Consider the following 26,299-nt stretch of genomic DNA (forward strand, 5'->3'; position numbering starts at 1 on the left):
GTTTGAATCTACAAGTTACAAATACGCAGAGGGTTAAAAGGAGCACACATCAGGAAACTGGGAAGGAATGTAAGCCTATATATAATCCACATTTGTATAGCGCGCAATCACCCGTTAGGGTCTCTAGGCGCTGGGGGCCGTCGGGAAGATTAAGCGAGCTATTGCCCAGAGTCACATGGTGCTGGGCTAACCTGCCGCCGGGGATCGAACCCTGATCCCCAGATTCCAGCGTCAGTCGCCCTGGCCGCGGCCCCACTGTGGCATAATGAGGGGGGCTTGAAGAAAAATATGTGAAGGCCACTTACAAAATGCATCACATCAGGTGATTTGAAATAAGAATGCTGATCATGCAAACACAGAAGGGCCGAAACGGCTAATTCATCTTTTGACGATGCCCACCTCAAAGACTAGCTGATTCCAAGACAGCACAAACAAAAAAGCATCAGACAAACAGCCAGCCTGCAGAATATTAACCACCCTTTTCTAGCAGCAGGGGACAAACACAGAGTAAAGACCCGCGTAGATCCTGCTTGAGGCAGGGTGGCGAGCAATCAAACAGGCTAATTGACAGAGGTATACACGCATACAGGAGGCAAGAACCCATCGTATGTGCTAGAGACCCTCAAGGGGTAAACACTAGAGTGCAAAAGGCAGAATAGTGAGTATTTTCAGAGGTAGAAAAATATCAACTGAGGGAAGACCCAACTTGGCATAAGTACCATTGCTACTTCCAGCCTGCTGCTCGTGACCTGCATAAAGATACCTGCTGACCGAATCTGCCCTTAAATGGAGGGTTCTTGAGGGATACCACAATGAGACTCAGTCACTAAGATATTGTGAAAATCCAGCCACTGCCACATAACATTTAAGCAAAGGGGCGGGGGCACCACGCCACCAAGCCTGTTGCAGTACAGCATGGCAAACGTACTGTGTCAACAACACTTGAATTAACCTGCGTATGACGGATACAAGAAAGGCCTTGAGGGCACTGCTCCATTGGAAATCAAAGGCCTTGAAACTCAACATCATTTATGCGACCTCAATAAAGCATCCACATATACGTCAGCACAGATTCCTCCTCCAAATGAGGAAGAGAGACCATCCTGCCACGCATAGGGTTGGCATCCAGGGTAGCCTTAGTGTTAGAAATGAGAGTCTCTAGTTGGCTGGGGTAGGTACCTTTGTCCAAATAGGGACCCTTGCTTCTAGTCAGGGTAAGGAGGATACACTTCCTGCTCACCCCCTTGGTAGCTTGGCACGAGCAGACAGGCTTATCTCAGAGGCAGTGTGTAAAGCATTTGTGAACACATACAGTAATACAGTGAAAACACCACACATGGACACCACACCTGTTTAGAAAAATAAGTAATCTTCATCTAAACCAAAACAAGACCAAATGACAAAAATCCCCAATACAGTATCAAAAATAACCTCGAACGTAGGGTATTCAGTTAAATCAAGCTTCTAGCAACAAATAACTCCACCTGGAGTTATAATGATGTTGTGACAGATGAAATCCCAAAGTACGGCGGCAACCGCGAGGTGCGCAAGTCTGGCCCGGAGTCAAGCAGACCCACAAAGAACAGTACCTTGGAATTGATGAACGAAAGACGGTGCACGGCGTAGGGGAGGTGATGCTTCGTTAGCGCAATCATCGTCATTTCCTTACGGCCCCAGGGGAGGTGATGCCTCTGTCTTACTGTAGTGCAGGGGAGGTGAGGCGTCCGTTCCTTACGGTGTTGGGGAGGTGACGTCACGGATGGCGGTGAGGCGGCTGTTCCTTACAACAGTGCAATGTCGATGGATTCGGGAGTCACCCACGACGAGGATCAGCTCCGCGTTGATGAAGCACCCTGTCAGTGAAGTCGGGGATGCAGTGCGAGTCGGAACGGTGCGTCGTGGATTTTACGAGCGATATCCTTGGCTCTGGGGCAGGCAGCGGCCTCTTTGGAGGCTTCAGAGGCAATGCGGCACGGCCTCGGGCCTACGGTGCAAGTCGGGGGCGGTCCATAATGCTCTTCACGAGTGGTGCCCATGGCTTCGGTGTAGGTTACGGCGTCGCTCGCCGGCGTCAGTGCTGTAATTTTCTTCTGTGGCAGCTGAAACAGCAGTTCCAGATAGAGAGAAAGAAGGGAAGAAGTCTGTGTCCTGGAGACTTCAGAACAGGAGGCACGCTCAGTTTCAAGCCCTTGAAGACCTTTTCTTCAAGCAGGTGACAGAGCAAACAGCAAAAGTCCTTTTTCTCCTCTCCTTGGCAGCAAGCAGCCACTGCAGACCAACCCCACAGAGCAAACCGCACAGGGGGCAGTATTCCTCCTCAGCTTATCCGGCTCTTCTCCTTGGCAAAAGGTTCCTCTTGATTTCCCAGAAGTGATCTAAAAGTCTGGAGTCTGGGCTCCTCTTTTTATCCACAAAAATCCTTTGTTCTCTGAAGGCAGAGAGTGTTTGTACCCAGCCAAAAACAGTTCTGTCCTCACGGGTGCAGCTTCCTGGCAGGAGGTGCAGACAGCACTGTTTAAGGTATACCAGGCCCATGCAGGTGCAAGGGAATCTCCTCCCCCTCTTCTAAATGCGCCCAGGTCTATTCAGCCCAGCCCGATTCATCAGACTCCTGGAGCCACTCCCCTCTGTAGCCCTTGTCATCCAAAAGCCAGGCATGCAATAAACAAACCTAGCAGAGGCACAGTGGGTGGTTAGGCAAGAAAATACCTACTTTCTAAAAGTGGTATTTTCAAACACAGAAAGTAAAAATCCCCCTCACTAAAAGATGCACTTTAACTTTCTGAGTTCAGGCATACTAAACTGTATTTCTCTACCTTGTTCCCAGGGCCTGTTATGTCATTCTGTCCTATGGGAACACATAGCCTTGCAATAGTGAAAAACGAAATTGGCAGTATTTCACTATCAGGGCATGCCACACACATCAGAGAATGTCCTCCCCTTCACATACAATGCACCCTGCCCACAGGGGTTCCTTGGGCCTACCTTAGGGGTGACAAGTATGTAGAAAAGGGAAGATTTAGGGAGTGGCAGGTGTGTGCCCTTGCCAAGTCACATGGCAGTACCAGACTGCACACATGCTCTGCAATGGCAGGCCAGAGTTGCATTTTACAGGCTGCTTCTGTGGGTGGCAGAATCAGTGTTGCAAGCCCACTAGCAGCAATTGATTTACAGGCCCTAGGCGCACACACACAGCACTGTAGTAGGGTCTGACTTGTAAATCAAATAGCCAATAATGGAATCACTAATCCATAACAATTTACAAAGGGAGCACTTGCACTTTGGCACTGAACCGCAGCAGCAAAGTGCCTCAAAGCATCTAGACCAGGAAAAATGGAGTCCAACACACAGCAAACTACAGGAAGCAAAGGCAAAAAAATGGAAGGGAGACCCACGCCAATGGTGCAGGTCTAACACTTAGATATCCAAATCCTGTCTGTAAGGTTTCCTCAAGGCTATGCCTACTGTAGGCAACTTTTTGTAGAAAGGCCAGCAAGTTAAATAGGAAAATGTAACGCTCTAGATGGCCCTGCAGCCTCAGAGCCATCAAGTCTGGGTCAGTGGCTCTCATTTCAAAACTTCAGGATTATTGCCCGAAGTCATGGACTCTCTGCAGCAGGGGAAATGCCTTCCTGGCAAGCATATCCAGAACAGCCCCAATAAAGGGATGCATCTGAAAAAGTCAAAAGAAGGTCTTGGGCTCATTTACGGATAATAGAAAAGCCCCTTTAAAATGTCCAAACATTGACCCTGTTGGGGGAATTGGGCAGACAGGGCATAGAAACCCCAAGAAATGCGACATAGTTCAATCAATCAATCAATATGTGTATAGCGCAGCTAAACATCCCTAGGGAAATCCAGGCGCTGTGCTGCAGATATCAGTCAAAGAGCCTTGTCTGGAGTCCCTTCCTGAAGTGGGCCATTGAGGGTGCAGTGAGGAGGGGGATGGTGTTCCAGACTTTGGCGTCGAGGTGAGAGAAGGAACGCCCTCTAGCGCAGCTGCTGCGGATATGTGGTGTCTGAGTGAGGGCGAGGTGTGTGTAGCTGAGGTTTCTGGTAGGTTGGTGGAAGATCGGGCAGGGTTTCATGTTGGCTGGTCCTTGGTTGTGGAGGGCTTTGTAGGTATGGGTCATGAGCTTGAAATTACATCTCTTCTAGACGGGGAGCCAGTAGAGGTCTTTTAGGTGCTGTGTGACATGTGTCCACTCAGACAGGTTAAGTATCAGTCTGGCTGATGCGTTCTGGATTTTCTGGTGTGTTTGCATGAGTTCGGGGGTGGTGCCAGCACAGAGTGCATTGCTGTAATCAAGCAGACTGGTGATGAAGGCCTGCGTCACAGTTTTACTTGTGCTGATGGCGAGCTATCTGAAGATTTTGTGGTGCATGCAGATCGTGTGGGAGTAGTATGAGGAGACAGCATTGACCTGGAGTTTCATGGAGAGTTTGCTGTCCAGGATGATGCAGAGGTTGCAGGCGTGGTCTTTTGGCATAGGGTTTGGTCCAAACTCCGCTGGCCACCAGGAGTGGTTCCAAAGGGCAGTGTAACTGTCAAAGATCATAACGTCTGTTTTGTCCACGTTGAGTGTCAGGCAGTTTTCTTTCATTCATGTCGCAACGTTCTTCATACAGTTATGGAAGTTGGTCTTTATCGAGGTGGAGTCCGCTGAGAGTGAGAGGACGAGCTGTGTGTAATTGGTGTTAGGAGCTGATGTTCATGTTGTGCGATCTGACGATGTCTGCGAGTGCGGTCATGTAGATGTTGAAGAGGGTTGGGCTGCGGGATGAGCCTTGTGGCACCCCGCAGATGGTGTGCTTGGGGTGCAAGGTGAAGGGAGTGAGGCAAACTCTCTGGGTGCGTTCCGTGAGGAAGGATGCCAGCCATCTGAGAGCATCGTCTGTGATCGCAATTCAACGTTGTGAGAAAGTGACTCTCGATATGGTTAGCCCCCACTTTTTGCCTGGACATTGATGTGGTTTAGATTGTAGTGCACAGGGTCCCTGCCAATCAGCCCCCCAGTGCCAGTGCTCCTTCCCTAACAACTAATCCTCAATTGGTCCTTCAGGCCCATGTAAGTCCCTAGTAAAAATGTACCTGTGTACCAAAGTCATGGGGACTGAAGAGGGTCACCCAGGGACTGCTCATCTAGGCCATACAGACTGCCACTGCAGCATGCCTGGCCTACTGCAGAAAAAATAACAAAGTCGCAATGGCACAATACCTGTGTGCCATGCCAGCTAGCACCGCCTCAGATATTGGTAAGTCACCCCTCTAGCAGGCCTTACCAGCCCTAAGGCATGGTACAGTATATCCCGAGTGTGGGCATATCTGCATGAGCAGATATGCCCCTACAATATTGGTGTCTATTCCTTAATATTGTAAGTGCCAGTGAAGCCATAGAGCGTACATGGGCTGGAAACTCGACAGTTTGAGTTCCACAGCACCATGATGGCTTCAATGAACACAGGACTGTTTGGTACCAAACTACTACTCACAATAAACCAACATTGATGCCAGTGGGGGATTTATTGTAACAAGTACCAAGAGGGCACCTCAGAGGTAACCCCTGAAAACGTACCGGCCCTGGTGTGGGCACCGACTCGTTTTAGGCTGCCTGCTACACACAGACATGTTTCGGGACTCCTGAGTGGAGAGCCTCTAATCACTGGGACAAGAAACAACGCACAACCAGGGCAAAGGTGTCACACCTCCTCCCCTCAGGATGGCAGGTGCAAGAAGGGGAAGCTTCAAAGGCCTGATACCTTTGTAAGTCGACCCCCTCATTTGCTGCTAGCAGCAGATGGCATCCCCTTGTTTACACTTCCACTTTGGGCGGGAACACATAGCAAGGCTAGGAGGTGTGCCCACCTTTGCCAACTTCACCCCTCAGGTGGAGGAGGCGAAGTTAAGCACACTCTTCAGGCTGCTCGGTCTTGAAGCTAAGGATACTCCTCCTTCGAGGGCTAGGTATATGCCCCCTTCCACAAGAGAGTGGCAAAATAAGTGTAGTCATCCTAGGTAAGGTGCCCATTGGCCCTACATAGTACTCCCATAATACACCCCCTAAATTTAGTATTTTGGTGGCTCCCCCAGACCTAGAAATTAGTTACCTGTGACCTAAGAAGAACGAAGAAAACGCCATGCTGCGAAGCCTGAAGACGAATACTGGCTTGGCCCCAGCCCTACAGGCCGGTCTCCAGCTTCAAAGACCCTATGAGAAGACAATGCCTGTCCTGCAGCCAGACACTTCCAGAGACCCTGAGGTAGACTGCCTGAACTTTGAAAAAGATCATAACTCCAGAGGACAGTGGTTCTTTCCCCAAGAATCCAACACATAGGACTCCGGTGCCCTGCGGATGCACGAGTCCTGCCCACTCTGCCCCCCCCCCACGCTTCTGCTCAGTGTCCAGGTGGATCACAGACACAGAACAGGTTCCCTAGCAATCCTGACCTGAAGCCCAACGTTGGCTTACCGCTCATGGAGTCCACGATGACACCTGCAGCCTGAATCCTGAGGCTCCCCCTTACCGCAACCGGCAGGAAAACTGCGACATCTAAAAGCAACCCTGCACCCGAAGCCCTTGGGCCTCAATGAGCTGAACCGACAGTGCCCCCACGACCCTCTACATCTCTACCTACCTCTGTTGTCATTGGTATCCCTCCTGCAACCTGCGGTGCGATGACTGCAGCCTGTTTGTTGAAAACAGTCTCCATTTAAAAGCGTTGGGGGCCTGATGCTGAAATTGCACCCTGCACCCGGCCGCCCCTGTGCCATTGGTGGTGTAGGTTTGGTGCTGCTTTGTGGCCCCCCGTGCTGGTCCTAACCCCCAAAGCTTGGCCACTGCAACCGATTGCTCTATATGCAAGCAGTGTGGCTTCGAGCACTCCAAATGTCTATTGAAACGCTTTGGGTCAAACTCAGATTTTGACCTCTGCATCAGACTGCTCTTGTGGTGGTCCAGTTTTGGTAATCACCTCACACGTGCAGACGTTTGGTCCAGAAGACTGGAATTTTGAGCGTTGTACATAACCTATTAAACCGCATTATTGTTTTCCTCCAAAGGATAACATTGAATGGTTCAGAAATTGCACTAAGAGTCAACTTTTTAAAGTGAAAGGAAAATGCTACTTACCAGTATGCATCTGTTCTTGGCATTTAGAGCTGCAGAGTTACACACTGTGCATAGATCGCCACCTAGTGTTGGGCCCGGATGTTTGCAGTTTGTTTTTGTCCTGAAAAGTTCTTTGGAAGTCACAAGATAGGTGACTCCTCCTTTGGACCACATTGCGCATGGGCATCGGCTCCATCCTCGGATTGTTTTTCGCCATTAGGGAAATGATGGAGCTATGTAAGAAGAGGAAGGATGTCCATGTAAGCTGTATCTAATTAAGATAATACTAGAACCGATAAGGGTAGCCGGGGAGGCGGGTGGGCGTGTGTAACTCCGCAGCTCTACATGCCAAGAGAAGATGCATACTGGTAAGTAGCATTTTCCGTCGAGGCATATGAGCTTCAGATTACACACTGTGCATAGATTGTATAGCAGTGCCCACTCTGAGCGGCGACCACCCCTATCGGTTGCAGTAGTTTGAAATAGTGTTTTAAGAACAGCTTGGCCCACATTAGCTTGTTCTTTTGTTTGCACAATTACACAATAGTGTTTTGTGAATGTGTGCGATGCAGACCATGTAGCTGCTTTGCAGATGTCATCTAAAGGAATGCTCCCTAAAAATGCCATTGAAGCCCACATTTTCCTTGTAGTGGGCTTTAGGAGGAACAGATAATGTACGTTTAGCTTTGTGATAGCAAATTTGTATGCATTTAACAATCCACCTAGCTAACCCAGATTTTGATATAGGGTTGCCCTTGTGTGGTGGTGAGAAAGACACAAAGTTGTTTGGTCTTACGAAAGGGCTGTGTTCTCTCAATGTAGTAGAACAATGCTCTTTTGACATCTAGGGTATGAAGAGCTCTTTCTGCTACTGTTTGTGGCTGCGGAAGAAAACAGGCAGTTCCACAGATTGATTGAGGGGGAAGAGAGAAATGACTTTGGGAAGGAATTTTGGATTGGTACGGAGAACGACTTTATTGTGATGCATTTGCAAGAAAGGTTCTTGAATGGTTAGTGCTTGTAGTTCACTAACTCTCCGTAGTGAAGTAATAGCTGCTAGGAATGCCACCTTCCATGTTAAAAATTGTAGTTCACATTTATGTAAAGGTTCGAAGGGAGGTCCCATTAGTCGTGTGAGAACAATGTTTAAATTCCACACTGGTGAAGGTGGTTCCCTGGGAGAAATTATTCGCTTGAGGCTTTCCATGAAAGCTTTAATAGCAGGCACTCTGAACAGAGATATATGCTGTCTGTTCTGTAGATATGATGCTATGGCAGCAAGATGTAGTCTAATAGACGTGTAGGCTAAGTTACATTTTTGAAGATGTAATAAGTATTCTATGATGTGTTGAATGGACACATCTAGAGGATTAATGTTGTTGTGACAATATATTACAAAGAGTTTCTACTTGGCTGCATAGCATGCTCTAGTGGTTGGACGTCTAGCTTCTTTTATGATGTTCATACAGTCAGGAGGAAGGTTAAGATATCCGAATTCTAGGATTTCAGGAGCCAGATCGCAAGGTTGAGTTGAGCTGGGTCCGGGTGTCTGATCTCACCACGGTTCTGGGTTAAAAGGCATGGAGATAGGTGTAGCTTTAGGTGCGGCACTACAGTCAGATGTAGCAGTGTGGTGTACCACAGCTGTCTGGCCCACGTTGGGGCAACTAGAATGAGAGTTAGAGAATGCTGCTGTAGTTTGCGTACCACTAGTGGCATGAGTGGTAGAAGTGGAAAAGCGTACACAAATTTTCCTGACCAGTTCATCCATATCACATTGCCTTTGAACAGTGGGTTTGGATATCTGGCGGCGAAGCTTGGGCATTTGCCGTCTTCATGGGTGGCAAAGAGGTCTATCTGAGGTTGTCCCCACATCTGAAAGAATAGTTGAAGAACTTGCGGATGAAGTTCCCACTCGTGGATTTGTTGTGTCTGACGACTTAACAGATCTGCCATGGTGTTTTGTACTCTTGGAACATGCTGGGCTAAGCGGAATATGTTTTGAGGTATAGCCCACCGCCATATGTTCTGCGCTAGCTGAGAGAGTTGCAGGGAGTGTGTTCCGCCCTGTTTCTGTATGTAATAAATGGCTGTAATGTTGTCCGTGCGGACTAACACAGCTTTGTTTGATACTTGCTTTTGGAAAGCTTTCAATACTGGGAATATGGCTAGTAACTCTAGATGATTGATATGTAGTAACTTTTGTTGTGGTGTCCACCTGCCTTGCGTGGTGTGTTGCAGTAGGTGGGCTCCCCAGCCGGAGACCGATGCGTCCGCTGTCAAGACTATCTGAGGAACTGGCTCTAGGAACGGTCGTCCTCTGGAAAGGTTTTTGGTGTTCCACCACTGCAGAGAGCGAGGAGTACGACCGTCTACCAACACTAGGTCTGTTAATTGACCTTGAGCCTGGATCCATTGGCGTGCTAAGCACTCTTGGAGAGGGCGCATTTGAAGTCTTGCATGGGACACTATGAAAATGCAAGAGGCCATCATCCCAATGAGCTGCATGAACACTCGTGCTGGAAGGGAGTGTTGTGGCTGAAACTTTGTGAGAAGAGGTTGCATGCTGGCTATCCTTATTGGAGTGGGATAAGCTAGCGCTGTCGAGGTGTTTATTGTGGCACCAAGGTATTGTTGTACTTTGGATGGTTGCAGATGGGACTTGGTGTGGTTTATTGTGAACCCCACGTTGTGAAGTAGTTGAATAGTGGCATGAGTGTGTTGTACACACTGGTTGTAGGAACTGGCTTTTATGAGCCAGTCGTCCAGGTATGGGAAGACGTGGATGTGCTGTCTTCGTAAATGTGCTGCCACTACTGCTAGGCACTTGGTGAATACTCTTGGTGCTGTTGTGACTCCGAATGGGAGTACTTTGAATTGATAGTGCTGTCCGTCTATTACAAATCTGAGATACTTCCTGTGAGCTTTGTGAATGGGAATGTGGAAGTATGCGTCCTTGAGATCTAGAGTAGCAAGGAAGTCGTTTTGTAATAGAAGATGAAGGACTTGTTGGAGTGTGACCATGTGAAAATGCTCTGACTGTATGTCTATGTTTAGAGGTCTGAGGTCTAGAATAGGCCTTAGAGAGTCGTCCTTCTTTGGGATAAGAAAGTATAGGTAGTAGACTCCCTTGTTTCGTTGGTGCAGAGGAACAGGTTCTATTGCACCTTTTTCTAGTAAAGATATTACCTCTTGCTTTAGCAGCGATAGATGCTCTTGTGACATTGGACGCTGTTTGGGCGGGTATATGTTAGTTCTAGACAGTAACCTGATTGAATAATTTGTCGCACCCACCTGTCTGATGTGATGTTGGTCCAGGCATGAAGGAATTGTTGTAGTCTTCCCCCCACAGGAGTGGAATGGTGGTGGTGGTGGTGGTGGGTGGGGGGGGGGGGGGGGGGGGAGTCATTGGGTAGGGGGGGAGGCAGAGCAGGAGTTGTTGGTGTTGCCTCTGCCTTTGTTGTTGTTACCCCTGTAACCCCCCCTCATTGATACCCCTTAGTAAATGTGGATTGGCTAGGGGTCTTGTAGGAAGTGGAGGGGCTATCGGAGGAGTAGCCTCTTGTGTAGCCTCTATATGATGAGCGACGAAAAGACAGTCTGGGAGCTTGCAATTGCAAGGCTCCCATAGATTTAGCTGTGTCGGTGTCTTTTTTCATTTTTTCTAAAGATACATCGACATTAGGGCCAAATAGGTGTTTCTCATCAAATGGCTGATTGAAGATAGAATTTTGCACTTCAGGTTTGAATCCTGAAATACGTAGCCAGGCATGCCTACGCAAAAGGACACTGGTGTTAATTACACTATGAGGCAGTATCTGCGGCATCTAGGGCACAACAAATGGAAGTATTGGTGATATTTTTACCTTCCTGTATGAGTTCATTGGCCCTATTTTTATATTTATCTGGTAAAGGCAGCATTATGGATTCTAGTTCATCATAATGTGCCCTGTCATATCTTGCCAATAGCGCTTGAGTATTGGTAATGCGCCATATGTTAGCTGCCTATGACGCTGTTCGTTTGCCGGACGCGTCAAGGAGTTTAGATTCCTTATCTGGTGGTGAAGCCTCACCTGATGTTTGTTAGTTGCCACTTTTACGTGAGTTAGAAACTACTAAGGAATCTAGCGGTGCTGGGCCTCTAAGGTAAACTGGATCTGTATGGGCAGCTTTGTATTTTTTCTCAATGCTGGGGTTGAGGACTCGAGCCTTGACGAACAAGTTACTTACCTTCGGTAACGATATATCTGTAAGAAACAGTAGTTAGTATTAGATTCCTTACCTTAGAATATCCCCAGGCGTCAGTCTGGATCCGGAAACTTTTGCGTAGCAGTACCCCTGCGCGTCGGTAGGCGTCGTCTGCAGGCGTCCCCTGCGGCTCCGCGTCGTCGGCGTCGTGCGCCGTGATGACGTCGCTGGAGTATATAGACGCCGCCTCCGCGCGCTGACGTCAGTTCTTTGCACACAGCTTTTCCGCGCCAGAACACGCAGAGCCATGTGAGAACCAACACTGGTGCCATTTGAAAACTAGGGCCCTGAAAGGGATGTCCTTAACCCTAGGTATCAGTTCGCAGAACGGGGAGGATGGGAGGGGCGGTAAGGAATCTAATACTAACTACTGTTTCTTACAGATATATCGTTACCGAAGGTAAGTAACTTGTTCATCTGAAAGAAACAGGTTAGTATTAGATTCCTTACCTTAGAATAGATACCCCAGCAATACCAACCCCGGTGGTGGGTCTGCGAACCAATACAACCTACACCAGAAAGTCCTGGAGGACCGAACGGCCAAAGAAGCCATCCCTCCGGACTTGACTGTCCAGGCAGTAGTGCCTCGCAAAGGTGTGCAGCGAGGCCCACGTGGCCGCCTGGCAAATGTCCTGCAAAGGGACTCCCCGGCCCAGGGCAGTAGTAGCCGCCGTGGCCCGAGTGGAATGGGCCCTCAGCCCAACAGGAGGCTCCTTCCGAGCCAAAGAGTAGCATGCTTTGATGCACAGGACGACCCACCGAGAGATGGTCCGTTTCTGTACCGCCCTTCCCTTCTTCTCACCCACGTAGCCAACAAACAGTTGGTCATCCACCCGGAACTGGCGTGTGCGATCCATATAGAATGAAAGCGCACGTTTTGGGTCCAGACGATGGAGCCGCTCTTCATCCTTTGAAGGATGCGGAGGCGGGAAGAAAGAGGGCAAGGTGATGGACTGCCCAATGTGAAAAGCAGAGACTACCTTGGGCAGGAAAGAAGGTCTAGTCCGAAGAACCACCTTATCAGGATGAACAGACAGGAAAGGAGGTTGAACAGAAAGAGCCTGGAGCTCACTCACTCTCCTGGCAGAGGTGATGGCTACCAGGAAGGCCGTCTTTAAGGTGAGAAGACGGAGAGGACAGGAATGAAGGGGCTCAAAGGGAGCGCACATCAGGAAAGTCAAGACCAGGTTCAAGTCCCACTGAGGCATCACGAACGGAGTTGGAGGATACATGTGCGTGATGCCCTTCAAGAATCTTAACACAATAGGGGACTTGAATAAAGATGGCTGATCAGGTAGCCTCAAGAAGGCGGAAAGGGCAGAAAGATAGCCCTTGATAGTGCCCAGAGCAGAGCCCTGCTGGGCAAGGGAAAGGAGGAAGAGGAGAACCTCAGACAGAGGGGCAGAAAGGGGATCCACAGCCTTTGCTGTGCACCATGCCACAAATCTGTTCCACCGGCAGGCGTATACCGACTTCGTGGAGGGACGCCTGGCTGCCAGAATTACATCACAGACTTCAGGAGGCAAGTCAAATGGCCTCAGCTGCCGCCGCTCAATCTCCAAGCATGGAGGTGGAGACTGGACAGGTTCGGGTGGAGGACCGTCCCCTGCTGCTGCGACAGAAGGTCCTCCTGAAGGGGCAGGCGGATCGAGGGACCGACTGTCATGCTGAGTAGCTCGGGATACCAGTATCTTCGAGCCCAGTCCGGAGCCACAAGGATAACTTGGGCCCGGTCGCGCCTGATCTTCTTCAGCACTCTGGGCAGAAGTGGTATAGGCGGAAAGGCGTACAACAGACCGCAACTCCACTCGCGCCGAAAGGCGTCGCCGAGCGAGTGCCGTCTTGGAAACTCCAACGCGCAGAACTGATGACATTGCGCGTTCTCTTCTGTGGCGAATAGATCTAACCAAGGCTCTCCCCATTGCTGAAAGAGGCCTCTCGCCACATCCGAGTTCAGACGCCATTCGTGATCCACCGAGCACCGACGGCTGAGTTCGTCCGCCCTGGCGTTCAGAGAACCTGCCAGGTGTTGAACCGTCAGAGTCACGCCCTGACGTTCCAGCCATTGCCAGAGGCGCAGAGCCTCTTGGCAAAGGGTCCACGACCCCACACCGCCCTGTTTGTTGCAGTACCACATGGCGGTGGTGTTGTCCGTGAACACCTGCACTACACTCCCGTTGACAAAGGGGAGGAATGCCTTCAGTGCTAGGCGAATCGCCCGCAGCTCCAACATGTTGATATGGAGCCGGGACTCCGCCGGAGACCAGAGGCCTCTGATCTCCGCCTCTCCCAAGTGGCCACCCCAGCCTTGGAGGGACGCGTCCGTCACAACCACGTGCTCCGGTTGGGGAAGGGAGAGGGATCTGCCCCTGACCCAATCGCGGTCCGTAAGCCACCACTGCAACTGTCTCGCAGTGCCCTCCGAGATCAGGACATGGTCGGATAGGTTGCCCTGATGCTGGGCCCACTGAAACTTCAGGTCCCACTGCAGAGCCCGCATCCGCCATCTGGCGTGATGCACCAGAAGGATGCAGGAGGCCATCAGCCCCAGAAGCCGCAGCGTCAACCTGACCGAAACCCGGGATAACGGCTGAAAGATGGGAATCAGAGCCTGAATATCCCGGACCCGCCGTTCCGGAGGATAAACCCGAAACTGCGCCGAGTCGAGAACCGCTCCGATGAAAAGGAGCTTTTGAGAGGGACACAGGTGTGATTTCGGCACATTGATGGAAAACCCCAGCTCGTGCAGGAGGTCTGCCGTCATCTGAAGGTGGTGGACGACTGTCTGGGGCGAGCCCGCCTTCAACAGCCAGTCGTCGAGGTAGGGGAAGACTGAAACCCCTAACCGGCGCAGATGAGCTGCGACCACCGCCATCACTTTCGTGAACACCCGTGGGGCGCTGGTAAGGCCGAATGGGAGCACGATAAACTGAAAGTGCTCGTGGCCTACCGTGAACCGCAGGTAACGCCGGTGGGCCGGCAGGACGGGGATGTGAAAGTACGCATCCTGCAAGTCCAACGCTACCATCCAGTCTTGTGGGTCTAGAGCAGCCAAGACCTGAGCCAAAGTCAACATCTTGAACTTCTCCTTCCGGAGGAAGCCGTTGACGTTCCGTAGATCCAAGATAGGACGCAGGCCTCCCTTGTCCTTCTTGGGTACCAGAAAGTAGTGGGAGTAGCAACCACACCCTACTTCTGGCCCAGGAACGCGCTCGATGGCCCCCTTGGCCAAGAGGGCCGTAACTTCCTCCTGCAGAAGTGTCAAGTGGTCCCCCGACACACGGTGGTTCTGCGGTGGCATGGCTGGAGGAGTGGACTCGAAGGGGAGGGCATAGCCCCTTCGGACAAGCTGCAGCACCCACCTGTCCGATGTTATCGCGCGCCAGCGGGAGTGGTGATGGCGAACCCTGCCACCCACTGGCGTCACGTGAGCCCGAAAGCTCGGACTAGGAAGGCTTGGATGCCGCAGCGGAGGGAGGCGTGGACTGACCACGACGCTGGCCTCTACCGCCACCACGGCGGAAACCACGGGCGCCACCGCGCTGGGGAGCGCTCTGCGCCGCGTGGCTGGCAGCACGTGTGGGACCTCCCCTCCCTTGGCCACGAAAGGGCCGAAACGAACCCGTCTGCTGGCGCTGGGTCGAGAGACCCAAGGACTTGGCCGTGACCCTGGAGTCCTTGAAGCGCTCCAGCGCGTGGTCCGCTTTGTCACCAAATAGGCGACTGCCATCAAATGGCATGTCCATAAGTGTATTTTGGACGTCTGGTGAGAAGTTGGCAGATCTCAGCCAGGCATGGCGACGAATCGCCACCGTAGTGGACATGGCCCGTCCCAGTGAGTCCGTGGTGTCCAGACCACAACGGATCGAGTACCGCGCCGCATCCCGGCCTTCAACCAAGGCCCGGGTGAGCTTGTCCCGCACTTCCTGGGGGCATTGCGGCAAACACTCCTCGACCGTATCCCACAGGGAGTGGGTGTAGCGGCCCAAGAGGCACGCGGTGTTACAAGACCGCAGTCCAGCGCTCAAAGAGGAAAACACTTTTTTTCCCAAATTGGTCGTACCTCTTTGATTCCCGGTCGGGCGGAGCCGACGGAAATGCGGACTGTGAAGTGGAGGCCTGGATCACCAGACTCTCCGGGGAGGGATGGGTGGACAGGAAGGCAGGGTCGTCCGAGCAGGGACGGTGACGCCTGGCAACGTTCCGGTCAACCGGCGCACCAGAAGCGGGCCTGGACCAGGTGCCCAGAAGGACATCCGTCAGGGCCTCATTAAACGGCAGCAGAGGCTCCTGGGGGCATGACTGCGGTTTAAAAACTTCCGTCAGAATATTCGGTTTGACCTTCGCGACGGGGAGCTCAAGGTGTAAGGCCTTGGCAGCCCTCATCAGGACCACCGAATAGGCAGCACCCGCCTCGGACGCCACAGGGGACGGAGAGACAAACCCAGGGTTGGGCGACTCGTCCAGGCCACTGGCATCACCCAGATCACCTACCCAGTCCACATCGTACTGGCAGGCACGGGATAGAGGGTCCTCAGACCCCTCCCAACCCTCTCCATACTCCTCCTCGTCATACCCATATTCTGGGTCGACGATATAGACATCGGGGTCAACGGGCCCCATCGGCGTCGGGTCCGGCGTCGGCCGACGCCGGTCCGGCTCCGAGTCGGGGAGGAAAGGGGGGTGGCGCCGCGCGGCGTCGGTGCCGGGGACCCGACGCCGGCCGGAGCCGACGGCGGAGTCGCTGCACCACGCGGGGGCGGTACCACGGGTTGGCCCACAGGAACCGACGCCGGAGAGGCCGGGAGACCAGCCGGCGACGAACCAGAGGGAACCAGCGGCGCCGGGGCCGGAGCCACCGGCGGCGCCGGGGCAGGAGCACCCGAACCGCTCGGGCCCCCAGACGGGACCGACGGGCCCGCAGGCGCCGAAGGCCCCGCCGGAGAAGACCTCGCCCTCATAGCAATGAGGAAGGCCTCGATCTCCTCACGCGACGCGCCTTCCCCAGGGACCGACAGGTGTGGGGTAGACGGCGTCGGCGACCCATGCGGGACCGCGGGGGTGGGGTCACCCGAGCCCCCGGCCGCAGCACGCGGGCGTCGGGGGGAGTCGGGGGTGCGATGGCGACGCCCCGACTTCTTGTGCTTACCTGACGAGCCGGAGGAATGGTGGCGACTCCCGGAGCGCCCATGGCGGCTCCGCGATCGTTCCCTCGACCGCTCCCTCGACCTCCGACCGGACCGGGACCGCTCTCGACGCGGGGCCGACACCCGGAGCTCGAGAAGCTTGCGGGACCGCTCCCGCCTAGCTTTTCCAGTCAAGGCCCGACAGTCGACGCAGGACTCCACGTCGTGGTCCGCGCCCAGACACCGGAGGCAGAGTCGATGGTGGTCGGTGACCGACATCAGGCGGTCGCACTCGTCACAACTCTTGAAACCGGGCATCCTACCGGCACCGTAAAGATCAATCAGTTAACAAAAAACTTGGTCAAAAGACCGGAGTACTGCTCTTCGGATCTGCGCTAACTGGCGCGGAAAAAAGAAGAACTGACGTCAGCGCGCGGAGGCGGCGTCTATATACTCCAGCGACGTCATCACGGCGCACGACGCCGACGACGCGGAGCCGCAGGGGACGCCTGCAGACGACGCCTACCGACGCGCAGGGGTACTGCTACGCAAAAGTTTCCGGATCCAGACTGACGCCTGGGGATATTCTAAGGTAAGGAATCTAATACTAACCTGTTTCTTTCAGATAGGATATTTAAATACCTCTGTTGAATGCTTAATGACCCCCTTAAGCATTGGCAAAATGGAAGTGGACCTTTGTGGTGTCAAAAGTGTCCAATAAGAAATCTTCCTCCACAGTGTCTGTGTGCAAGTCGACCCCATGGTATTGGGCAGCCCTATGTACTAGTAGGTTAAAACCCATAGTGTCCTCTGGGGGAGAAGGCCTGGAGGGATATACATTATCTTGAGGAATGTAAGGCACATCAGGGGTGGTATAATCATCCCAAGGATTAGGTGATTGAGGGGGACTATTGGTCCCTACTGGGTCATGTGCACCCCCACCTGTTTCATCAGAGTCTGTATCTACATCATCATCTGGATTAGGGGATGGTGTAGGAGAATGATGTGGTGGAGGATGAGGAAGAGTATGGGGAGGTGGTGGAGAAGGGACCCTTAATGGAGAGGTTGCACTGTCTCTTCTTTGGAGGAGGAGGAGGAGGAGGTGGTGCAGGCGCCTCTAGTGATCTCTTCTTGGAACTAAGAGTCAATTGGCCAGTCTTCGGATCCTTTACAAGAGTCTTTTGAGTAGGATCTGGTGTAAGAAGCTCGTCTGTGGAGGGTAGATCCTTCGGTGTCGAAGTTCTCTGTTCCCGAGATTTTTTCGGATCCTTCGGTGTCGAAGTTCTCTGTCCCCGAGATTTTTTCGGCACCGACTCGGTAGCTGGTTTAGGGTCTTTTGGCTTAGAATTGTGACCTTTAGAAATGTCCTTAACCGGAACGTGTTTTTTCGGTTCCGGAAGTTTTTTCGGCTCCGAAGCATGGGAGTCATGACCCGTAGGCAGTTTTTTACTCGACTCCGAGTGCGTTTTTGACGTCGATAAGCCGGTGCTAGTCTTCAGCGCCGAGTGCTTGAGTGTTGAAGCGGTCAGCGTGGATGAGGAAGATGGCTTCTTTTTTCATGTCGGTATGGTATCGACACCGGGAAAAGGCTGACTCGAGCCCGAGCCTCTTGAAGGCTTAGTAGGCTTCTTTGCCGGGCCCGAAGGCGGGGCGTGGGAAGCAGTCTCGGTGTGGACCCGGGCCTGAAGGCTAGGGTGTGACCGAAGACTTTTTGGAGGGTGTCGAGGAAGGGTCGGGTCGACGTTCTTACTTACGACCCGCTGAGCTGGAGTGATGTCCTTGATGTCTGAGTCTTCAGCATCAGAGGAGCTGGCACTTTTTTCGGCCCGCTGCTGTTCTGGCACGTCAACGCCCTCTTGAAAGATATTGTCCGGAATCGAAGCTGACAAGCGAGCCATGGTTCTTCGAACTCGCCGGTCCCGAATCGTCTTCTTGGAGCGGAAGGAGGCACAAGCGGAACAGTCTTTGGCCTCGTGCTCTGGGGAGAGGCAAAGGTTGCACACCTCATGTAAATCGGTGTTGGGAAACTTCGACCCACATTGAGGACACTTCTTAAATGGCGTCCTTTCCATGAGCCAGAGAGTAAGGCCTAGGTAGGCCCGAAGTCATTTGTCGACGACTGGAATCGAAGACTTCGAAATCGTGAAGAGTCGCGCCGATGGGGACCGCGATCGTAACAATACCGTCGAACTGGGTGAGGATTGCGCGTCGAAGGAAATTCGGTTCCAACCCGGAGCGCAGGAAACACATCCGAGCCCAATGACGGAAAAAACTTATCTGAGGATGGAGCCGATGCCCATGCGGAATGTGGTCCAAAGGAGGAGTCACCTATCTTGTGACTTCCAAAGAACTTTTCAGGACAAAAACAAATTGCAAACATCCGGGCCAAACACTAGGTGGGGATCTATGCACAGTGTGTAATCTGCAGCTCATATGCCTCGAACAGAATTTTTTGTTAAAAACGTACTTACCTTATTGCGAAAATCTTAGTCTCAAAATAAAATACAACCACAGCTTATTTTTATAAAACTGGTGTGGATCTCCTTTTTGAGTCATCTGTCTATTATTGATTAATATTGTGCAATAAATGTCTTACATTCCTCTGTGTTAGGCCGAAGGCTGCTCGCCCACACTACCACTAATACAGCGCTTTAGGTTTTACATTGAGGCCTGTAAACCTTTGGAGAACCCCTGGACTCTGTGCATGTTATAACCACCTAGTGGCATACCATAAAAAGAGCCAGCGTCCTACAGGCATAGTTTATTGATGAGTGTGTGGTGAGAGACTGAGCTGAAAGCTGCAGAGAGGTCGCTCGGATTTCCTTAAAGCATACTTGGGCAGAGTCTGCCCTCTTACCGATATAGAGCGGTATCCTTAGATTACCACACCACAGTTACACTACCTCGACTTGCATTGGACCTTTACAGTTGAAGGCATATCTATAGGTATGAATGCAAGCCGACTAAGGCCTCTAGAGGGCTAAGCGATCATAGGTATGCACAGCTCTATCATCATTACTTCACATCAAGATCTAATGTATTGACTTATAACGTTTAAGTTTTCATCTTTAAGGCAGGGAGATCAGGGTGTTCACTGCCACAATTTGGGACTTTTTTCACCCGCTGGGAGGACCCAACCCGTGATGAAGGTCAAGTCATGAAATGCATCGGGTGTTCTGTATTATTGGATAATTGAAGACCAATGATTGATGTATAGTGTGATCTCTGAACACTATTATATTGATGAAGCTTACACCAATGACATGAATAAAAGGATTGTTTAAACAAGCTCCTCTACGTTTCTATCTGGATGTATGACGTTACAAAGCAGGCTATTACAACGCCTGTCTTTACAACGCGGATTTTACATCGCAATCCATTACAACGCATAGTGCTTTTGGGTGTTGGATAGTGAATAGTTTAATTTACTATTCCAACTCCAGTCCCCGTGGACATTAGGGAAGATTATTGGATAGTAAATTAACCTATTCCCTATCCTAGAGCATCCCCCAGCGCAATGCGTTGTAATAGTTTGCGTTGTAATGACCGCGTTGTAATGGTAGTGCGTTGTAAAAGTTTCGTTGTAAAGGTTGTTTACCTTTCTATCTATGTGGATTTTGAAGAAAAGCTTGTCTATTACATTAAAAGAGGCAAAAAAATTAAATAGTCAACATTTTTGCGAGTGCTGGAAGGGACATTTATTCCTCTGCAGGAAAACACATCAAATTGAGCATTACACAGTACCCATTTATGTTTGTTACTTCATTCCATTTTATCCTACCAGTATTATTAGATTTAAACTTGTGAACATATGTAATGGTCATTTACATTTATTTTATTTACTACTGTCTATCATTGGACCATGTCTCTCGCGTTGTTCTTACATTGTTACAGTGGATTGCGTAAGAAGAGACATAACTATAAGCCAATCCTGCCTGCTATTATAGGTATGCAGGGCTATCTCTGGATACTCTTGAAATCCCATCCATGGTTGTTTTGTATCCCTTCCTCATACCGGATAAATATTCGGAATGGCATTATGCGATCTCGTCACATACACGCTGTTGAATGGGATCCCGTTCTAGTCTTTCTGTGAATCCTGAATGTAAGCTTCTCTCCATGAGCACGATGGGTGCTTGTGGTCACTTTTAGGATTAATTCACACAGAAGTTTAACATGCGCCACCACGTTACCTACTTTGGAAGATTTTGATTCACTGAAGCCCTGGCACTGCAATATATTTGCGAACTAGCTCCTACCCAAATCACCAGCCCTCCTGGCCAGATACACAATTGAGCATCGAGTAGCCCGGATTTATTTGTATTTTTTCATTTATGACCTTATATCTGGGGAAGCGGATATCTGCTGACTCCATCTTGTAAGGTAGGTAAGCTTTAACTCGATGCACTTTAATTTTAAGCTTAACTCTCCCAAAATACAATAACTTTTTTCATTATTCCTGATGAGCCCTATTGGTTTCTTTAACCTATCAGGAGCCTACAGCACCCTTCAAGGTAAGACTCACCCCTCTTTCCTCCTCATTCTCCCTCCACCTCCATTCGCTCCAACATTGATTGTTATTTTCTCTTACAGAATTATCCTAGGTTCCTCAAGCGGACCTCTGTGCAATTCCAATTTTACTTACTACTTAAGTCCCTTTTTTTAACTTACTTTTTTCTTGTACCTTTTAAGCCAATCATTGCCATTGTGCCATTCCATTGACTACAAGGCGCACTATAGACTTCGATTGACCTACCTTCTGCAAAGTATCTTCAGAGCCGGGAGTCATGCGTCTTTGCCCTTTTTTATGCATTTGTCACTTTGCTATTCACCTTGCACTTTCAAAGTTCAAGCACTTTTATTCTTTCCTTGATGACTAACATTTTTGAGTATAAATTGTATTATGTACTCAATTACAATGGTTGACCTTTATATTTCTGAATGATGTTTATTATTTGTGAAGCATGCAGGAGAGGCTCCTCCATTAGGGTGGTGAAGTGTTGCTCCATTAATTAAAATGCCCCAAGAAAATGCCCCAGAGATAAAAAAAAATGGTAATAAAGTTAATTTATTACCATTTTATTTGTAACTAACCACGTCCCGAGCCAAGTGCCAGGACGGGGCCGGGCCATTGCTGCTGAGTGACAGCAGCAGGGAGAAGTGGTGAGCTGGGGGCATAAGTTTAAAGTGCGCCTGTCACTTTAGCCAGCTGTCTTGCAAAAGCCAGTAAACGTAAGCACTTTAAACCTCTCTAACCCAGCTTGAGAGAAAGCACAGGCCTCCAGTGCCTTAGGGCAACTGTGAAAGCCTGCTCCATTCAATCCTGGTACTTCTCTTCAGCTGTTTAACAGCATAGGAGCAGCACTAGGATTGGTTAGGGGACTTGGCTGGGGCCCGGACTGGAGAAGAGAAGAACATCAGGACTGGAGCAGGGATGTGCAGCAAGGTTAGTGACTATTTTATATATTTTTTAAATGTATTTAGCTACAATGTTCTAATGTTCACTAAATCGCAGATATGCATTACATTACCATTTCAAGTTAAATATTTTAACTTTGTCTTGCCGAGGTTAGATTACGGCAGTGCTACCCTCTGTGGCCTTCCCAAATACTCTCTGGCTCCACCAAGGGCTGCACTTAACTCGGCTGCTAGACTGGTTACTGATACCAAGCGAAAAGATGATCTATCCCCAGTCCTAAAATCCCTCAATTGGTTGCCCTTCGAAGCACAAATTCAATTAAAGATTGCTGTTCTTACACACAAAGCCCTTTACCTTAATACTCCTACGTACCTTGCCAAAAACTTAAACTATCCTGTGGCATAAGAGCTTTAAGAAGCGCCTCTAACCTCCTCCTGAAACTACTCATCCTTAAGAAAAAGAGAAGTTGTCACCAAGCTTTCTGCTGAGCTGCCCCTAAGATTTGGAACTCTCTCCCACCGGAAGTTCGCAGAATCTCCTCAATGACGGCATTCAAAGTGGAAGCCAAAAGATTCCTAATGAACAAATTCATAACCTAATAGGGTTAGACTCACGGGCCGTTGACATTGCACCTGCTAACTTTGTTCTTACTTTTGATACAGCTCCCCCTTGTACACTGTGTTTCACCCTTGCTGCCCGCCTACACCTGTTTTATTGTATTACCCTCCTAGTTGTATTTTGCACTGTATTTTCTTTCTTATGGATATTGTTATAGATATTGCTTTAGTTCCTTCCTCCCATCATATTGTAAAGCGCTCTGTCATCCCTCTGGATCTTGTTCGCGCTATATAAAACTTTATAAATAAATAAAAACTTTAAAACAAAAATGTAATGCATGTCGGCAATCTAGTGAATGTACTTACGCGTGCATGCACCCACTCATTTGCCCGGCCCACCACTCTCCAGTAGTTGGCAGCCATCACTAAAAGTATGAGTCATGTTCGTAAGTGTGAATCGTAACCCCATCTGCCTATTTAGCAAATATTTGTGTAATAAGTCTACAGCGCACAGTTGTTATTGGATATATATTACTAGCAGATAAGGCATATGATTGGAATAAAGTTTTAAGAACGGTTCGACGGACTTGTGCTTCTTGTCAGGCATAAATTCCACACAACAACTTTACAAATGCCTGCAAGTGCTTTGTTACCCATGAAAGCCATTGTGGTGCATTTCAAGATGGCACTTTCTAAACATTTAAAGTGTGATTGACAGGTTTTGCTAGTCATGACTTGCGATTTAAAACAGCAGAGAGATTCAAAATAGTTACCCCTTTAAAGACCACTTCAGAACTATTTTTACACACTTAAAGCTCAAAAACTATTAACCCCTACCTCGCTACCGCGTTTTCACGCTGTGCGCTGAAATTTTAAAAATGGCTTGTTTATGACAAATCCAGCTCGTCATCCGCGTAGCGCAGTTAACGCCCATGACGAGCTGGCTTTGTCATTAGCGCTGAAGGGGTTAAACAAAGTTACACCAATCTAGAAAAAGTATTGTCTTGTGAGTTAAGTCCTACTTTCATGCCAAATTTGGGTTAAATCAGTTTATCTGTTGGGACTGTAGATGTGAGCACAATTTCCTACCAGAGCTAAAATGAGAATCCAAAATTATGTGTTTTGTCAACCACCACCTTTTAAAAAAAAAAACTCTTGGACTGTTTTTCACAAAAGTTGGCATGCTAAAACGTAGCTGACCAATTAAGTAGACTGCCATGTTTCGTGTAAATCCATTCCCTGGGTCACAAGTAATGGGCAAATCAAAATGCATTATCAATGGAAACATTTATGAACCATAACTACACAGTGGCTATCGCTATTGTATAATAAAGCCAAGTAAGAAACGAATGGAGCTCACAGTAAGCAAGATGCTGCCATTTAATACAACTTGTTATGAAGCCTTTTCTTCTGATTCTCACTAAAAACCCTGCCCGGCATCGACACCGTCATACCTGTGTAACCTCGTTAATCTTGCAAAATGGAACCCTCCCACACGGTTACAAGGAAAGGCTCACCCGGTCCATGCGGTTGTGGTTTCTGAACTCCAGCTGCTCCTTGGCCTTTTGGAAGCGTGCATGCTCGCTATCGTCAGCGGGGGTCTCAAAGTAGACTTCCACATCGTCTGTGGGCTGCGGTGTTGGGAGAACTGGAAGAGAGAATATAATGCTGAATAAACTTCACATGAAACCCAGTTGGTGAACTGACATCCAATTGCTTTGTCAGATGATTGAGGATTTAAACATTAAAAGAAAAACCCAGTCACCAAGACTGAACTAAAGTAGAAAGATTTCCATGGTGCCAACAAACAAGAGGAACATAGTGTGCGCTTCATTTCCCATTCCTCAAATCAATAGAACTGGAGTTTTATGGGTTTTTATTCACTCCAATAAGTAGAATGTTCTAGAGCTTCTCTGAGATATAGTCAGTCTCTCTCCCTCTCTCTAAAAAACAAAGGTTAGGGACGTTATATTTAGGCTCAGGTTTCAAATGTACAAATCCATGGAAATTCAGCAGTTATGGTTACCTGAGCTAACTAGAACTTACGCACCAGCAATGCGATGCCTATGACCTCGCATGCTGAATCACTCATGACATGGTCAGTGACATCACGGATTAAATCACTGATGACATCATCCACAGACTCACTCCCACACCCATACAGTCACTCACACACCCAAAACAAAAAACGCTTTTCGTATGGAAACTTTGGTCCTAACTATAACTACCTATAGCCAGTAGGATATATAAACATATATGTTACCTAATGGCGGTCGCCAGTAGGTAGTTATAGTTGGAACCAAAGTTTTCATAGGAAAACCATTTAAAGTTTTGCCAACAACTTTGGCACCGCTTGACGAATCGACAACATGTTCTCAAAACTTTCTCTTTTTGGTTCAGCTGCTGTTTTTAAAATTGCGCGGTGATCCGTCAAGCGGGCGCCCAAAAGAAAGGGGAGGGCAAAATGCTTTTCACCCATGTTATGTCTATAGGGATTTAGCATTTTTTGAACACTACTACAGCCCAAACTGCTGAACGGAAGTACACCAAATTTGTCAGACAGCTAGCTGTTGGTCAAGAAAGTGTGCTTTTTGTGATTTGGTGTAACTCCGTTCAGTATTTTTTTAGATATCTAACTTAAAAAAATGTAGATATCTGGGGGTGCAAGTCCTTGCAGTGGAATCACTAATCCTACTAAAAATTGATCGCCTGCCAATACTTCAGCCAGGGAGTGTTAGCAGCCATCTTGGGAATCCCACAAAAAAAGAATTAAAAAAAAAAAAGAACAGGGGTTAGGGTAGGGACACTTTGAGCCCCTAGATTTGGTGTAGGGGTCTCCCAGAAACCCCGTCATGACTCAAAAGTATGAAGAAGAAAAAAATCTTGGTAAACCAGTCGGCAGGTCCGAGAATATTTTTTTTAAGTGGGGTCTCCCGCTTTCTGTTTACTTAGCCCACAGATGGGCCAGTTCCCGAGGGCAACGGGGTCTGAAAAAGGAGAGGGGCTAACTGGCCCACCTCCAGGAGCTTATAGTAGCCCCAGGGACCATCACCTCCCCGGGTCTATATTACAAAGGAGTGTGGGGGGCACACAAACCGACTGCTAGCCAGGGCACCGCCTCCTCCCCAGGGCTTTACTTGAACATAGTGCGGCGTGGGGCTGCGCAGTCTAAGTCACCTCAGGGTTTTAATAAAATTCAATGTGGAGGCCTCACGGACCACATGCAGCCCAGGGGACCGCTTTCTTGATGGGGCAAATGATTTTAAAAATTGCAGGGGCCCCATGCGCCGTCGGCCCGGCCATCCCCTCCCGCAGACCTGGGGACTGCCACCTCCCCAGGCAAATATAATAAAATAATGAAGGGGGTCCTTTGCGGACCACCACCTCCACGTCGAAAAGAAAGGACGGGCTCTAGGAACAAATAATGGCCCTGGGGACAGCCACCGTCCAGGGCCGGCACCAGCAATGTCCCAGGGTGCCCACTTCCAGGACATTGCAGTTTGCTATGCTCGAGCCATGCCATAGCAAACAGAGCTCCGCTTTGAGCAAGTGACAGCATTTTGCTCTTGCTTGGTCAAAGAGGAACACACTTTGCTTTTATATTCAGGGATCTGCATGTCAACAGCTCCCTGTGTGTAAAAGCAATGCTGGCTCCTACAAGAGGCGGAAAGTTGGCAGGGACCACACAGGCCTTCAGGCTCCCCACGGTCCACAAAAAAGAGGCCCCGGGAAAAGAGATCCCTGGTGCCAAAAATGGCCTGAAAAGGGGGCGCTCAGCCCCCTTCCCTTGAAAGAAAATATATTTTTTTTAAAAAGGCGTGCCCCGGGGGAAGGGGGTC

The 26,299-nt window shown here is 49.6% G+C and overlaps 1 protein-coding gene across 12 annotated transcripts in view; it reads right to left on the reverse strand.

The window, feature by feature from the left end:
• APLP2 (amyloid beta precursor like protein 2) overlaps positions 1 to 26,299 on the reverse strand; it is a 684,051-nt gene that overhangs the window by 241,553 nt on the left and 416,199 nt on the right. For all 12 annotated transcript variants that reach the window (XM_078681958.1, XM_078681961.1, XM_078681955.1 and 9 more), the window contains one exon: positions 23,978 to 24,108. In XM_078681958.1, coding sequence (XP_078538084.1) covers positions 23,978 to 24,108 — 131 coding nt within the window. The remainder of the gene's footprint in view (positions 1 to 23,977; positions 24,109 to 26,299) is intronic.

This window comes from Lissotriton helveticus, chromosome 3_1, assembly GCF_964261635.1.
Source record: "Lissotriton helveticus chromosome 3_1, aLisHel1.1, whole genome shotgun sequence".
Taxonomy (NCBI): domain Eukaryota; kingdom Metazoa; phylum Chordata; class Amphibia; order Caudata; family Salamandridae; genus Lissotriton; species Lissotriton helveticus.